The 16,576-nt window shown below is 42.1% G+C and overlaps 1 protein-coding gene across 1 annotated transcript in view; it reads left to right on the forward strand.

Annotated features, from left to right (window-relative positions):
• ZBTB17 (zinc finger and BTB domain containing 17) overlaps window positions 1-16,576 on the forward strand; it is a gene marked incomplete in the record, with an annotated part of 1,293,515 nt that overhangs the window by 564,444 nt on the left and 712,495 nt on the right. The window contains 1 exon segment of the mRNA XM_044060452.1: window positions 11,464-11,551. Coding sequence (XP_043916387.1) covers window positions 11,464-11,551 — 88 coding nt within the window.

Here is a 16,576-nt window from a genome sequence, read left to right on the forward strand (position 1 = left end):
GTTTTGTTCTGATTTTCGAATTTATGATAGTAAACCTATATATATATATATATATATATATATATATATATATATATATCTATAAGGAGACTTTCTGTTTCTGTCTCTCTTTCCTCTGTTTGTGCGCATATGTTAGCTTGGCTTAGGCCCCTATATTTGGACTGTGGCCAGTAAGTCAACTAAGGGCACCTCTGGGTTTAAGAGGTGCCAAAAATGTGATGGAAAAATGCCCAACTCGGATGGGCACACCTCTTGTGGTTACTGTCTAGGTGCTGTCCATCTCCAGCAGGATTGTGCCTTTTGTCATGGTTTCTCCACTCGAACCTTGATAGAGCAGAGAAACAAGCTTATTTTAAAGGGACTTCTGAAGGGTGATTTTGAAGAGGCGACATCTGGTCCCAAGACTGAAGCCAGCTCTTCCTCTTCTTCATTCAGAACAAAAAAAAAATCACATTTGATTCTGACAAGTTCCTTGGAGCCATCTGCAAAATTGACCAGACCTCCTTTGGTGTCGACTGCATCTTCGGCACTGATAGGTAAAGATGACTTGACTTCGACTCAAACTTTGGTGCAGACATTTGAATCTTTGGTATCAACTGAACCCTCGGTACCGAAGCAGCCTCGGCTTATTACATTTTCAAGGGCCTCTTATTCTCCATCGCAGGACCTGTTTGCTGACCATCCACCAAGTCCTTTTTTGGAACCAAGACCAGCTAGATCCCCATCAACCTCCTCTGGTCTACCAAGAGTCTTTCTGAGTCAGATATTATGAGATTAGTCGACCAGCTCCTGATGGTGTGGGGATTGCCTCCATCCTCAGTTCCAAGCGAACTTTGCTCCAGAGCCAGTCCTTCCTTGTCGCCCATTCAGATTCCTTCTCCAACTCCAGCCAAGATTTCGGAGCCCTTGCTACTGACTTTCCTGGCTCTGACTGCCTCGGTGCTGGTTAGAGCTCCTTCTCCGTCACTGATAACTGGGTTTGACTGTAATACTTTCGGAGCCCTCCATGCCCCTTGGGGCCTCGGTATTTGTAAGCTCGGTCTTGGCTCCTGCCTCGGACGTGGCTTCTGTGGTGCGGGCTGGGACCACCTTTCCGAAGGAGTCTGTTTCTGTTCTGTGCTGCCATCCCTCTACGGGGGGGGGGCTGCCTTTCAGCCATGGAGAAGGCTTTGTCCATTGTGGGCTCACTATCTATGCCATCCCTGTCAGGCCAAGTATCTTATACATCCCCTACACCAGAGCTTCTTCCAGGGTCATCCCTGGGACAGAAGGCACAGAAGCCTCAGGAATGACCCACCATTCTTCTTCTGATACCTGTCCGGAACATCCCACCAAAGAGGTGCCTTCAAAGAAAAAGTGGAAGAGGAAGCACTTGGACTCCCTGGAAGAGTCTTTCACAGAGGATACTGATTTCAATGAAGGGGAAGGTTCCCCCAGCTTGCCCCCTGATGATGTTTCCTTTGGGGACATCCTAGAATTCCTGAAGCAGAGGGATGGCTGGACTTCCCTTCAACCATTCTCAGATGAATCGGTATACCTGGAGACTTTTCATGCCCAGCCCTTTATCTCTTGGATCTGTCCACCCGCTGATGAGCTTATTAAACTGATAGCTCAGTGGGCTTAGAAGATTCCGGACTCCAGCTAGCTGATTCCTGAGACACCTGATCGGATTCTGTCAGCTCCTAAGGATAAGCAATATTGGACCAAGGGTTTTCCTGTAGACGCCATGGTGATAGTGGCAGCTGCCAAAAAGGAACTTGCAGAAGAAAGTCCTAGTGTTCATCCTCCTAACAAGGAGTCTTAAGACTATTTTTAGGTTTGGGAAGCACGTATACGCTTCGAGCTTTGCTCTCAGGTCCTTGAATTATATGGCACACTTCACTAGGTTGCAGAGAAATCTGATCAAGCAGCTTTCAGACACTCTCACAGGAGCATTAGCTGAAGGGGTCTGAGATAAGTTTATCTCTCAGCTCACCACCCTTGAATCTATTTCCAGTTCATCCATGACGCTAATTGCTCATGCAGCTAAAGGGATGACAAAAGCAAAAGGTTCAGGCGTAGCCATGAGGAGACATGTCTGGATGCGGTGGTTGACTTTGCGGAGCCATTTAAATCTTCTTTTATCAATGCTCCATTTGTTTTTAACCTTGTGTGCAAACGGGATGATCCGTCACACGAGTCCAATGTGAGAACAATGGGAAAACTCTTTCTGCCATGGGTGTATGCTTCTCCACTCCTGAACGGCCCTACTATAGTAACCAGAGAAGTGGGAGGCTATGGTTCAAAAAGATCAAAGGGCTTTTCCAAGACTGACATGGCAAGGACTTTTCCCAGGGCAGAGAGGAAAGTAATGTAAGACGCCACCCAAGAGGCAGAAGTGGCCCGCAGAACCAGGGGTCAAGAGATTCCTTCTCAGTTAACTTCTACCAGTGCTCCTGAATGGAGACCTGATCGCCATCCTCTGGAGGCAGTTGGGGGACGATTATCCCTGCACCAATCTGCCTGGCTACAAATGACAGTAGACAAATGAGCACAGGGGATCATTTCCAGAGGGTACACCATTCCCCCTTCATTAAACCCAAAAACTCAAAAGACTCACATTCCACCTAGTGACAGGGAAATAGCAGTCTTAGAAATCCAAAAACTGCTCAACAAGAGAGTCCTATCAGTCCCACTAGACCAGAGATGATCTGGAATCTACTCCAGGCTCTTTTTATTGCTCAAAAAACAGGGGACTGGAGACCCACTTTGGGATCTCAGCCAGTTGAACAAATCAGTTCAACAAACCAAATTCCAGATGGTCTCAGTACAGTCAATACTTCCATTTTTGGAAAAAGATGACTGGATGTGGTCAGTAGATCTTCAGGATGCGTATTACCACATAAAAATGGACAAGCACTCCAGAAGATTCCTGCTCTTCTGGCTGAGAGCCAGTCACTGTCAGTTCAGGGCACTTGCCTTTGGCCTCACCACAGCCCCCAGGGCGTTTACCAAATGCATGGCAGTGATAACAGTACATCTCAGACTGTTAAGGTTCAGTGTGTTTCCATATCTCAACGACTGGCTCCTTACCGCTTCCACCAGGCGTGAACTCGTAAAGTCAAGAGATTGCACCCTTCATCTTTGAACCACGTTAAGAATCACAATAAATTATGAAAAATCCCATTTAGAACTTACACAACAGCGGGAATTCATTGGAGCTATACTAGATACCGTCACATGATTTGCATCACTCAAATTCGAAAGGCTCCAGAGGATCAGATCACAAGTAAACCAAATCATTCAGAACAGACGTGTTATAGCAAGACTCATCCTGCAGGCTGTAGGGTCAATGGCAGCCTCTGTTACCCTAATTCCCATGGCCAGATATCACATGGGGATGCTTCAGTGGTTTCTGGTCTCCCAATGGTCATTATTAAACCAACCGATGTCTGATCAGATTTTGATCACCAATCATTGCAAGCAAGACCTGTCTTGGTGTCTCCTTTCCAACTAAATCTTGTTGGGTCGTCCTTTTGTCCTACCTCAGCCCCAAGCCATAGTGACCACAGATGCTTCCCAGATAGGGGGGGGGGGGCATTATCTGGGAATGACGGTCCAAGGCACTTGGTCCCAGATGAAGGCAAATTTACATATCAGTGTTCTAGAGATGAAGGTGGTGCTGTTAGCACTGCGAACATTTCAAGTTACCCTCCCCTTTGTAACAGTGGCAATACAGACAGCAGGTCTGTAGTCTGGTACATCAACAAACAAGGGGGAACCAAGTCTTACCCGCTTTGAGAAGCCCTCAGAGTATGGCAATGGGCAATTTCTTCCAACCACTTTCTAATGGTAATGCACATTCCGGGGAGCACCCACAGTGATTGCGGACAAGTTAAGCAGAACTATCCTAATGCCTCACAAGTGGTCTCTGAATCCAGTAGTGGCGGAAAAGATATTCCGCCACTGGGGTCAGCCTTACAGTGATCTGTTGTTTGCATCCCCTCTGAACAACAAGAGCTGCAGTTACTTTGCACTAATTCTCCCTCCAGGAGAATTGTTTAGAGATGCTGTTCTCCATGATTGGCCCCCCTGTATTCTGTATGCCTTTCCCCGACTCCTCTGATATGTCAGTTTCTAAAGAAAGCCAAGAGGTCAAAGAACAAATTAATCCTCATTGCTTCATTCTGCCCTCGACAAGTTTGGTTTCCCTTCCTTTGGCCTCACCTTCTTTGGAAACCTTGGATTCTGGACCCGGCTCCAGATGTATTCTCACCCAGAAGGAGTGGTTGATCTGAATCTGCAGCATCTCAAGCTCATTGTGTGGCTTCTCCAGTTCCTGTGATTGACAGGCATTCCTCTCTTACTTCCCCGGTCTGACAAATCATTTTGGCCCACTATAAGCCTTCAGCTAGAAAGCTGTACCATAACAAATGGATAAAATTTGCTAGATGGTATGCATCACCTGTGGATAAAGTTTTAGATTTTCTAGCCTTTCTTTATCCATGTGGCTCCTTAGCTTCTACCATATGAATACATCTTGCTGCAGTATCTAATTTCCATGTTGGTTGTGATGGTTCTTCACTTATGTCTCAAACTTTATAAGGCCTTTTTGAAAGGAACTTTAATGCCAAGATGTCCGTTTAAAGAACCCATTGCTCCATGGAATCTACCTTTGGTCCTACAGTTTTTGACCTGGAAGACTTTGTTTTTGATAGCTATCACTTCAGCCAGAAGAATACTGGAAATTCAAGCCTTGTCCTGCAAGCCCCCTATTTAATATTTCAGAAGGACAGGATCTCCCTCAGGATGAATCCATCTTTTTTGACAAAGGTTGTTTCAGAATCGAATATCAATCAAACCTTACATCTACCAGTCTTTTTACCTAATTTCTCTAATAAGGGAGAATACTGGCTGCACTTATTAGACGTCCACAGGCAGTTACATTTTTACCTTCCCAGAACAAAGGACATCAGAAAATCCAACTAACTTGTTCATTGCCTTTTCCTCACTTTCTTTAGGTAACCCAATTTCTAAGGTTAACATAGCTAAATGGCTTAGGGATTGTATCACCTGTATTTATCATTCGAAGGGACTTCAACCACTGCATCCTGTGAAAGCCCATTCAACTAGAGCTGTAGCAGCTTCTGCAGCTTTTCATGCTAAAGCTTCTTTAGGTGACAATTGTGCAGCAACTACATAGGCATCTCCTCATACTTTTATCACTTATTACAGATTGGACCAGGTCTCTAGGGGCCGTGCATCATTCGGTTCAATGGTGCTCGGGAATATTCTTTCATGAGACCTCCCAAGATTCTGTCCCACAGTCTAGCATTACGTGAAGATTGGCTACATCAGATAAAGAAGTTATGTCTTACCATAACATTCCATCTGTGATGTTCTTCATGTTTCACTGTTGCAGTCATTACATTTGGGTAATCCTGCTGGCAGGTTGCCCTCAGCCGGCCTGAATTCCAAAGTCTTGGGTCCTGCGTCGGCTGCTGTCGCCCCTTCCCTGATGTCAGGTCATCAGGGGTGTAAAAGAAGCAGCCGATACCATTTTCTTCAGTCTTTCTTGCCGTGCGGTGCCTGAAGCAGAAGCAGTTCACAAGTGCCAGTCGGCCAACCCCTGAGATTTTCGTGTTTGAGTTTCAGATCCAAAGTCTTCAATAAAGCTAAGTACCCCATTGGGGAAACTTTTTTTCTTGCTCCAGACCGATGTCAGAAAAAGTTAATTGTATTTCTTGTGGAAAGCAAATACCTCATAAGGATTTTCATTCTTACTGCATTCCTTGCCTAGGCCCTGATCACAACGTTTCTGGTTGTCGGTTTTGTGCTAGATTTAACCAATGCACTATTAAGCGTCAGTATGATTTTGCTTTAAACTTTTTTGGATGCCAGTTTAATTATCCTGAAATGTCATTGGATACCCATCCGACTACCGGAGTTCACAAAAAACGCAAAGAAAAAGAAAAACAACCGAGGCCCAAAACCAACGATGCAGCTTCTCCTAAGCCAGTCGCTGGTTCGCCAGTTCTCAGTGAGGAGCTTTTGCAGCCCCTGACACCCGCTACTTTAGAGTCGCAGCCCGCTACAGACTCCCATGTGGAGTTGGCCATGCCGCTGGATACTCAAGGTATTGGAGCCTCGGACGCTAATCCCTCAGATGGGTCCAGAGCCACTGAGCAGGTACCGGCTTCTGAGGGTGTATTCAGGCCTAAACATCTTTACGTTAAACCGACTTCAGCATCAAAGACAAAGACTAAAACACCTTCTAAAACAAGGAAACACACTCAAGAGCCACGTGGACAGGCCTCTATGCCCTAAAAACAGATGCTCAAAATGGCCAAAGACTTGATTACCTAGATCAGGGGTTCCCATCCTCCACCTGATAAGAGGCCTAGGCAAGACACTGACTATGGATCTTCAGATCGGGTTTCTATTTCTTCTGATTCCTTTTATGATCAGGAATATTCTCTTCCCCCCTATGAGGATTCTGATGTTGAAGAATCTATTCCTTCAGCATGTCCTCCTGAGGACTATTCCTTTGGGGAAACCGTGCATACCATGAGGGAGCACTTCCACTGGGAGAGCCAAGATTTTTCAGAATCAAAAAAGAGGCTCAGGGATTTTCTTTTACTACCTCAGCACAGACCCCTAGCTATTCCACCTGTGTTAGACATTGCAGATGATGTGTTTTTGGAGTCTAGTCTGACCCCTGACTCCTTACCCCCAGCTCCTGTTAAGCCTGACATATATTACAGGGTTCCTGACTCACACAAATTTCTTTTTAAAAACCCTGCTGCTGACCCAGAAACTATTTCACAGGGTCCAAAGGGAGTTAAGGCTTCCACTGCAAAAAAACCAACCCCATCTGATAGATTCAAGGGCACTGGATAGATGGGGAAAAAAGATTTACACACCTGCAAGTTTGGCTATAATGGCCTTAAACTGTCAATTGCATATGCTTAAGTATCAGCAACATGTCATGGGATTGCTTAAGCAGAAAATGTTAAATTCTGAATGTGCAGAAAACAAAGAAATGCAGGATTTATTGTATGCAGCAGAACAAGTTGGAAAACATACTTTGCAATGTGGTTTTGATTCTTTGGAGGCCTCCTGCAGGGTCGCACTTACGGGTTCTGTAATTAGGAGGCATGTTTGATTAAAGGAACAAAGTCTGCCTGATCATGTTAAAGTTAAATTACTAGATGCTCCTTTACAGCATGATACTTTGTTTGGTGTTAAGGCAAAAGAGGTGTTAAAGAAAATGGAGGACAAAGCTAAATCTATGCAAACTGTCAAATAATTTTTACAAGTACAGCCACCTAAGTTTAGTAGACACTGGCCAACAAAAAACTGGTCCTTTCCTGTGCCAGACAGACCTCAAAGGGGCAGATCCCAGGCGCAAGGTTCTTATAGGTCCAAGCAATGGGGTGCTTCTACCTCCAAAGCTGGATGAAAATTGATCACAAACATACAGAAAGCAGTCCCAATGACTTCCCCCTGCCTGTACCAAGCACTAATCTTCTGGCAGCACCCTTAGGGGGAAAATTAGCACTTTTTGCTCAAAATTGGCACATCATAACCCAGGACAAGTGGGTTCTAAATATAGTGTCACAAGGATACAAGTTCCATTTCCATACTATGCCAAAGGCAAACAGCTGGCCAGACCTGCCAAAAAATCAATGGGCAGAGGCACAAAAACAAGTCTCATCCCTCATGGACATGGGGGCCATTCAGCCAGGTACCACACAAAGAGCAGGGACAAGGATTTTCCTCAAGGCTGTTCTTGGCACCCAGAAAGGACAAGGTCTGGAGGCCTATGCTGGACCTATCTATTCTGAACACTTTCCTGGATATTCCAAAATTCAAAATGTTGACCTTGCAGCAGCTTCTGCCCATGTTGGGCAAGAATGCTTGGCTTGTGACTTTAGACCTAAAAGAGGCATACCTGCATGTTCCAGTCAGATAATCATGCAGATGATATCTCAGATTCAAGGCTGGTTCAATGCATTACCAATTCTCTGCACTGCCCTTTGGCTTATCTACTGCGCCCAGTGTCTTTACAAAGTGCCTGGCACCAGTAATTGCATTTTGCAGACAAAGAGGAATACAAATATATCCCTACTTGGACGACTGTCTCATTCAAGCAGAGAACAAAGACATTCTTCTTTAACATCTGGCGTTTGTGAAAAGACTTCTAACATGCCTAGGGTGCACAGTCAACAAAAATAAATCAAAACTAGTATCCTCACAAGAGCTCAGATTCCTGGGTGCAAGCTACTGCCCAGATGGCTTATCTCATGCCAGACAAACAAAGGCAACTGACTACTTATTTCAAAATGTTGGCAACAAAGGCCCAGTTATCTGCAAGAAAAATTCTGCAGGCTTTGGGCTTCATGGCATCCTGCATCCTACTAATTCCATATGCAAGACTGCATATGAGGAAACTTCAGTGGTACCTAAAAAGTGTTTGGGCTCAACATTGCCACAGCCTGGAAACAGTCATTTCTCTCATTCCCTGCCTGCAACAGGAGTTTCGATGGTGGGCAAAGGCTTGTCACCAGAACAAGGGACAGCCATTCACATTACCTCCACCTCGGCAGACACTAACAACGGATGCTTCAGATTATGCCTGGGGAGCCCACATGGCAGGAAGAGGCATTCAGGGCACATGGTCCTCAAACCAAATGCATCTTCATATCAATCAAAAAGAGATGTTAGCTGTTCAAAATGCCCTGACAGCCTTCAAAGACCTACTTCATCTGGGACAACTACTGATAAAGACAGACAACACCACGGTCATGTGGTATATAAACAAGCAGGGGGGCACACATTCTTACCCCCTTTGCAGACTAGCCATGACCTTGTGGGACACAGCTTTGACTTACCAAGTACATCTGCAGGCACATTTCCTGCCAGGAAAGGAAAATACTCTGGCAGACGAACTAAGCAGAAACCTCATGGATCCCCACGAGTGGAAGCTGGATCCACAAGTCTTCAGCATGATAACAAGGAAATGGGGATGCCCGGACATAGACCTATTTGCTTCCCCTCTCAATTACCAACTAAAAAGATTCTGCACAAGGACTTATCACAGACAAGCATGGAAAGTGGACACCCTATCTTTCAGCTGGAAAAACCTATCGGTATATGCCTTCCCTCCACTGCCTCTCCTACCCAAGGTGCTCCTAAAGGTCAGACAGGAGAAGCCAAAGATGATACTGATTGCCCCAGACTGGCCACGCCAGTACTAGTATCCAATACTAAGGAACTTATCTCTATGCCCGGCTTGGACCTTACCTCAAATACCTCGACTACTGTCCCAGCAAAACAATCAGATCATGCACAGTCAACTCGGGACATTAAATTTGGCAACATGGCGGATAATGTAGTCATACAAAAAACACCTCTCAGAAAGCTGTGATGGATGTCATTCTGGAAGCCAGAAGGCCTAGTACTAGAAAGTCTTATGATGGAAAATGGAAGAGATTCTGTGCCTGGAACCAGGCTCAATGAACTGATGAAGCCGTACCAAATATTCCTCAGATTTTGCAATACTTAACCTGAGATGCTTTACAAAGGCCTATCTTTTTCATCAATTAAAATTCATGCCTCGGCCATTTCGACTCATTACAATACAGAGCCACCACTTTTTTCAGCCTTTACTGAGGCAGTACCTCAGAGGAGCCAAAAATTTAAGGCCCCCAAGAAAACTACCAATACCTGCATGGGACCTCAACTATGTTTTGGAAAAACTCACCCTGCCTCCTTTTGAGCCAGCTGCTACAGCTGATATGAAGTTTTTTTCTTGGAAAACAGCTCTGCTCTTAGCAATTACTTCTGCAAGATGAGTTTCAGAGCTACAAGTGCTCATGGCTGTGGAACCTTTCATCATTTTTCACCCTGACAGGGTCTCCCTGAGGACAAACCCAACATTTATGCCTAAAGTAGTGTCCAGTGTGGCTCTTAACCAAGCCATCCATCTGCCAACCTTTTACCCAAATCCACAGAACAAGGGGGAGAGAATTCTGCATTCTTTGGACGTACACAGACAGCTTAGATTCTACTTGTTCAGAACCAAAGCTTTCAGGAAGACAGAGCAATTACTAGTTGCATATGCTGCAGGATCGCAAGGAAAGCCTATCTCAAAGCAGACTATTTCTAAGTGGTCAGGCCACTGCATTTGTTTCTGCTACTTACACCATGGCAAGCCAATGCCTAAGGGCATTAGGCCTCATTCCACCAGAGCTGCAGCCACTTCAGCTGCCTTTCTCAGGGGAGTACCAACCAGAGACATTTTAGAGGCGGCTACTTGGAATTCTGTGCACACCTTTACAAAGCATTACCATCTGCCACTCTACTCTAAATCCAGGGCAGGCTTTGCCACTGCAGTTCTGCAGGGCCTCATAGCCACTCCTACTGCTGTCTAGTTCCAGCCTCCCAACCATAGCTTTGGGACACTACCCAAATGTAATGACTGCAACAGTGAAACACGAAGAACATAGTACAGTCATGTACACTTAGCATAAATGTAGATGTTCGAGTGTATTCACTGTTGCAGTCCAGGTTTACCCACCCGCCTTCCCCGTTTTTTCTTTTGGATCTTATCCTTCCTTCTCTGATTTATACTACCTATGTGGTGTATTTGTTTATAGATGAAGGTAAATTTATATTGATGTATTTCTGAATATATATAAAGTTTGGCTACCCTTTTGGGGGGCACCTAACATCTGGGGCAAGAAAAACTGAAGAAAATGGCGTCTGCTGCTTCTTTTATACCCCTGACAACCTGACATCAGGGAAGGGGCGACAGCAGCCGACGCAGGACCCAAGACTTTGGAATTCAGGCCGGCTGAGGGCAACCTGCCAGCAGGATTACCCAAATGTAATGACTGCAACCGTGAATACACTCGAACATCTACATTTATGGTAAGTGTACACAACTGTACTTTGTCGATCTTCACTAATCCTTGACATCCCCCCCCCCAAGACTCTTAGTGGACCGAATATTCCCAAAGACTGGCTTCAGACACATATATAGTCTCTTATTTATTACTTCTTGTCTGTCAGTCACTATTGTAGGCAAACTCGATCTGAGATAATTTAGTGAGGAGCATTATGAGTAGAGGTTAGCTTCAGATTTTTGGAAGGCGTGAGCTAGAAAAACAACCGAGTCTGTTCCGAGGCTTGGAACCCACAGTCAAAGATTAGTGAAGATCAATAACACAGAATGTTATGGTAAGACATAACTTCTTTTTTCTGTTTGCACAGAATGCTTACCACTGCTTCATATTACTTTTTAAGGTGTTATGTTAGTTTCCTTTTAACTGTGTCTTTTCATTTTGTTTTTTTATGTAGCTTATGAATAATAACGCTTTTTACTGTATATAACCTTGTTTGTTGGAGTTCTACAGATGAATACAGCCAGTATCACATTTACAAATACCAGTAAAATCATTTATTGTGCTCTGTTTTTAGGTGGGAAACCTAAAGGCTCATCTAAAAATTCACATCACAGATGGACCTCTAAAATGTAGAGAGTGTGGAAAGCAGTTCACCACTTCAGGTACCATTTAATTATTTGAGTACGAGTTCAATTTTCAGTTTAAGACCAGAAGTTTGTAAAACCTTTTACATAAATATGATAACCTGTTAAGCTTTATAAGTGAAGTCTTATTTCATGTGGTGGCACAAGAAAAAATGACATTTTCCCTTCTGTCTATAAAACAAAGTACTTTCTTACTCTGTTCGAACATGATTTGGATGTATGGATGGGAAATCACAAATTCATCCCTGGTTTAAGACTGATGTCCCCCACGGATACATATTCTTGTTCTTCCTGCATCTGGGTTATTAATACACAAAATATATTGGATAAAAGCTACAAAGGTGTAAGGCTAGCCTTCTTAAGATCCTCACATTTCAGTAGCTTAGGAACTACCTAATAACTTATAAAGTTGTTAATTTGAGGAGGTTCTTGCAGAATGTGCTAGTGATAAATCTGCAGCTAGCAGGCCGAAGGAATGCACAGCAGACAGCAACTTTTGAAACCTGATATTTAATAACCAACCACTGTCGAGTTGCTAGTATATGTAATTGTTATTTCTTCCATTGCTCCTAAGTTCCTGTTCCCTTTCTTTCTATAGATGATTAACTTTTGGTCACCACAGTTAGATTACTAGGAAGTTGCGTGTCAAGCACTTGATGGCCGCTTCCACAGTTGTTGAGGATATTTAATTTGTGTTCCTGCTCCCATGGCTGTATTTGCTAGTAAACAAGCAGCATACAGAGATACTGGATCTGATCCATTAACACTTCCATCCCTTCATTGCTGGATAAGGCAGCACCAGTGTGCCTACTTAGTTTTCTTGCTTTTACTAGAGATTGCTTGGGCTGTAGAAAGCATAACTCCCTTCCACCAAGACAGAGGAGCAATGTTCATTCAGCAGTGTTCCTATGTTTTGGACATCTGTTGTTACTGTGGTCATGCTTGCACAATTACATTTTCTCTTTACACAGAATGCTTGCCACTGCTTCATATTACTTTTTAAGGTGCTTTGTTAATTTTGTTTTATCTGTGTCTTTTCATAAATTTATTCTTCTGTCTCAGTCATCTTCTCAGTTGCACGTTCACTCTTTGAATACCATCTCCTGCGTCATAGTCAACCGTATATCTGTGCTTCTGTAGCTGGCATTTCCTCAACAGCAGTTTTGCATGCATGACAGTCCTTCACCATTTTCCAGTTTTACACTTTGCCGTTTAGGTGTTTTGATATCAAAATTTTGACTGCTTTTTCTGTTTTGGATATTGATCTAGCCTTCAGAAGTGACTACGTGACTTCTTAAGAGCAGTCAGTCCTTCACTCAAATCCAGACTGTTAACACTGAAGCTAAAGAAAGGGTTATTTATGTCTGAGTTATCTGCCCATCAAGCAAAACTAGCTGGTGCCTACTCTGCCAGTGTGTCAAATGCAGATCAGTGTGTGTGATGTGATGTACCTTTAAGAAGCATTCCAGTGAATCAGCACATGCATATAAGTACTGAGCATGTGCAAGTAAGAGTGCCATTTTGAGTAAGCAGCCAGAATGAGAGCATGCAAATATGTACTAGTCAGTTAGTTCACTTAAGTTCAATGTTCCTGCCATCCACCCTGATGTATTTGTATACAATAAACTACTTAAATGAACACCCAAGCCTCAACATCATCTTAATGCACATAAGATTAGCAACATGGTGTCAGAATGGGATCCAGAGTTAGAGCCATGAGGCAACTGGTTAAAGCTGTAGGAATATACAAACGGCTTGCAAAAAAGGTAAGAAACAAATTCCAGGTGCTAAAACTTGCTTAAATGATTTATTTTGCTATAAATGTAAAACTAAGTACTCAGAATGCTCAAAACAACTTTCTTATTAAATGAAATGTCCCAAACTGCGACATATAGATAAAAATGTGTTCCTGCTCCCATGGCTGTATTTGCTAGTAAAAACACTTTTTAAAACTTTATTCCATTAAGCGCTTTTGGATAGAAAATACCAGCCTTCTTCAGACTTTCAAAAATCATGTGACAAACTCTTTTATAGCCCAACCCAACCACTTGAGCCTTAAAGACATAATATTATAAAGCAACAACATATTAAAATGAAGTACTTTTAACAATACATTAAAAAAAATTATATAAATATTTATATATAACTATCTAGTAAAAGATTTTAATTTTAATTCACAAGAAATAGGCACTACACCATTTAACCCTGGATAAGCAGATGCATTCAAGTGTAAAATCCACCACAACTTTCTATGTTCTAAAAAAATACCCCATGGTCCCCCCTGGGATTTTTTGCAACTGTTCTAGTATGACAAATTTAAAACTATGGCTTGTTTAACTAGAGCACTTGTCTCTTTATGTGTATGCATATCATAAATGTGTTCATACACCCATTGTTTAAATTTTCGCTCAGTCTTTCCCACATTATATACAGGACAAAAGCTGTATTTTGCAGCATAAATCACTCCTGTTGTTTGCCAAGAAAAGTGACCATGTCCATTTTTTAGATGATTTGTTTACTGCTTGGGATGGTCCTGTTGATTTAATACCAGACTTTGTACAATCTTTAAATACAACAACTGAGTATTTGAAGTTTACGTACCAGTTAGGTGTAAACTCTGTCTTACTTGAATGTAGAATTAACTAGAACAGAAAGCTGGTTTAAAAGCCTGTGTTTTTAGGAAAAAAACATTCAAATAAATACTTGCAATTTACATGTAACCACCCATACCATGTCAAAAAGGGACAGATGGTATGGGCCGCCTGAATGGTAACTGATATGCTTGACTTCTTAAATGAAGTACACTTTATAGGCAACATGTTTATGAATAGGGGTTACCCAGTGCAAATGATTAACAATATAAAATTTGAGATCATTAAGAAGAGACGATCAGGCCAGTACATTCCTTTATTACAAAACCATTGTGCCAGTTCATTTGGTGAAGCTTATGGAGAAGTTTCTCCTTCTGCAAATGGTATCCAAAATGAAACTATAGGAATAATGGCATCAGGCAATAGGGTGACACCTTTTCCACAATGAGAAAGTGGTGTGCAACAAGCAAAAAATACAAAAAATGCATTTATTTCTACATTCAATGCCCATAGTAAAAATATAATAGGTATTATTAATAAAAATTGGGCATTTATTAGACCAGATAAACAGCTAATGGAAAAAATTGGCAATTTTCCTGATTTCGTATTTAGACGGGATAGCAACCTTCAAGATTGGTGTGACAGTTTATCCCTTTTACATATGCAGCCTGTGCAGAAAATGACAAAATGTGGAATGTGCTCACAGTGCAAGTTTATTTTGGAATGTAACCAGGTGCACTTAGGTTCCAAGTGTATTATAGTTTCTGGTTGCTTTTCTTGCCAAACAGGAGTGATTTATGCTGCAAAATGCAGCTATTGTCCTGCATATTATGTGAGAAAGACTTAGCGAAAATTTAAACAACGGGTGTATGAACACATTTATGATATGCATACACATAAAGAAACCAGTGCTTTAGTTAAACACTTAAAGGAATTCCCAAGCCATAGTTTTAAATTTGTCATACTAGAACAGTTGCAAAAAAACCCAGGGGGGAACTTGGGGTATTTTTTTAGAACATAGAGAGTTGTGGTGGATTTTACACTTGGATGTATCTGCTTAGCCAGGGTTAAATGATGTAGTGTCCATTTCTTGTGAGTTAAAATTAAAAACTTTTGATAGTTATATATAAATATTTATATAAATGATTTTTAAAAATGTATTGTTAAAAGCATTTCATTTTAATATGTTGTTGTTTTATAATGCTATGTCTTTAAGACTCAAGTGGTTGGGTTGGGCTATAAAAGAGTTTGTCACATGTTTTTTGAATGTCTGAAGAAGGCTGGTATTTTCTAGCCGAAAGCACTTAATGGAATAAAGTTTTAAAAGGTGCGTTTAAAATAGTGTGCTTCTTGTGAATTCTGCCATCTGGATTATTACTATTTTCTCTGTATTTGCTAGTAAACAAGCAGCATACAGAGTTACTGGATCTGATCCGTTAACACTTCCATCCCTTCATTGCTGGATAAGGCAGCACCAGTGTGCCTACTTAGTTTTCTTGCTTTTACTAGAGATTGCTTGGGCTGTAGAAAGCACAACTCCCTTCCACCAAGACAGAGGAGAAATGTTCATTCAGCAGTGTTCCTACGTTTTGAACATCTGTTATTACTGTGGTCATGCTTGCACCATTACATTTTCTCTTTACACAGAATGCTTGCCTCTGCTTCATATTACTTTTTAAGGTGCTTTGTTAATTTTGTTTTATCTGTGTCTTTTCATAACTTTTTTCTTCTGTCTCAGCCATCTTCTCAGATGCACGTTCACTCTTTGAATGCCATCTCCTGCATCATAGTCAACAGTATATTTGTGCTTCTATAGCTGGCATTTCCCCAACAGCAGTTTTGCACGCATGACAGTTCTTCAGCATGTTCCAGTTTTACACTTTGCCATTTAAGTATTTTGATAGCAAAATTTTGACTGCTTCTTCTGTTTTGGATATTGATCTAGCCTTCAGAAGTGACTACGTGACTTCTTAAGAGCAGTCAGTCCTTCACTCGAATCCAGACTGTTAACACTGAAGCTAAAGAAAGGGTTATTTATGTCTGAGTTATCTGACCCTCAGGCAACACTAGTTTGGTGCCTACTCTGCCAGTATGTCAAATGTAGATCAGTGTGTGTGATATACCTTTAAGAAGCTTTCTAGTGAGTCACCACATGCATATAAATGCTGAGCATGTGCAAGTAAGAGTGCCATTTTGAATAAGCAGCCAGAATGCGAGAATGCAAGTATGTAGTAGTCAGTCAGTTCATTTAAGTTCAATGTTCCTGACATCCATCCTGATGTATTTGTATACAGTAAGTAAACACAAAAGGTACCCAGGTCGGGTAAAACAATAAAGTGACAGAAAGTAGTCGGGTAAAATGGTTTAATCCAAAAGTAAATACTGTAATCATGAACAAATCAACAAAAAAACTTTTAACGCCTCCAGTATTACGTTTTTGTTTGAAAAGACT

This window comes from Protopterus annectens, chromosome 2.part0 (genome assembly GCF_019279795.1).
Source record: "Protopterus annectens isolate FY-2018-M chromosome 2.part0, PAN1.0, whole genome shotgun sequence".
NCBI classification, from domain to species: domain Eukaryota; kingdom Metazoa; phylum Chordata; order Ceratodontiformes; family Protopteridae; genus Protopterus; species Protopterus annectens.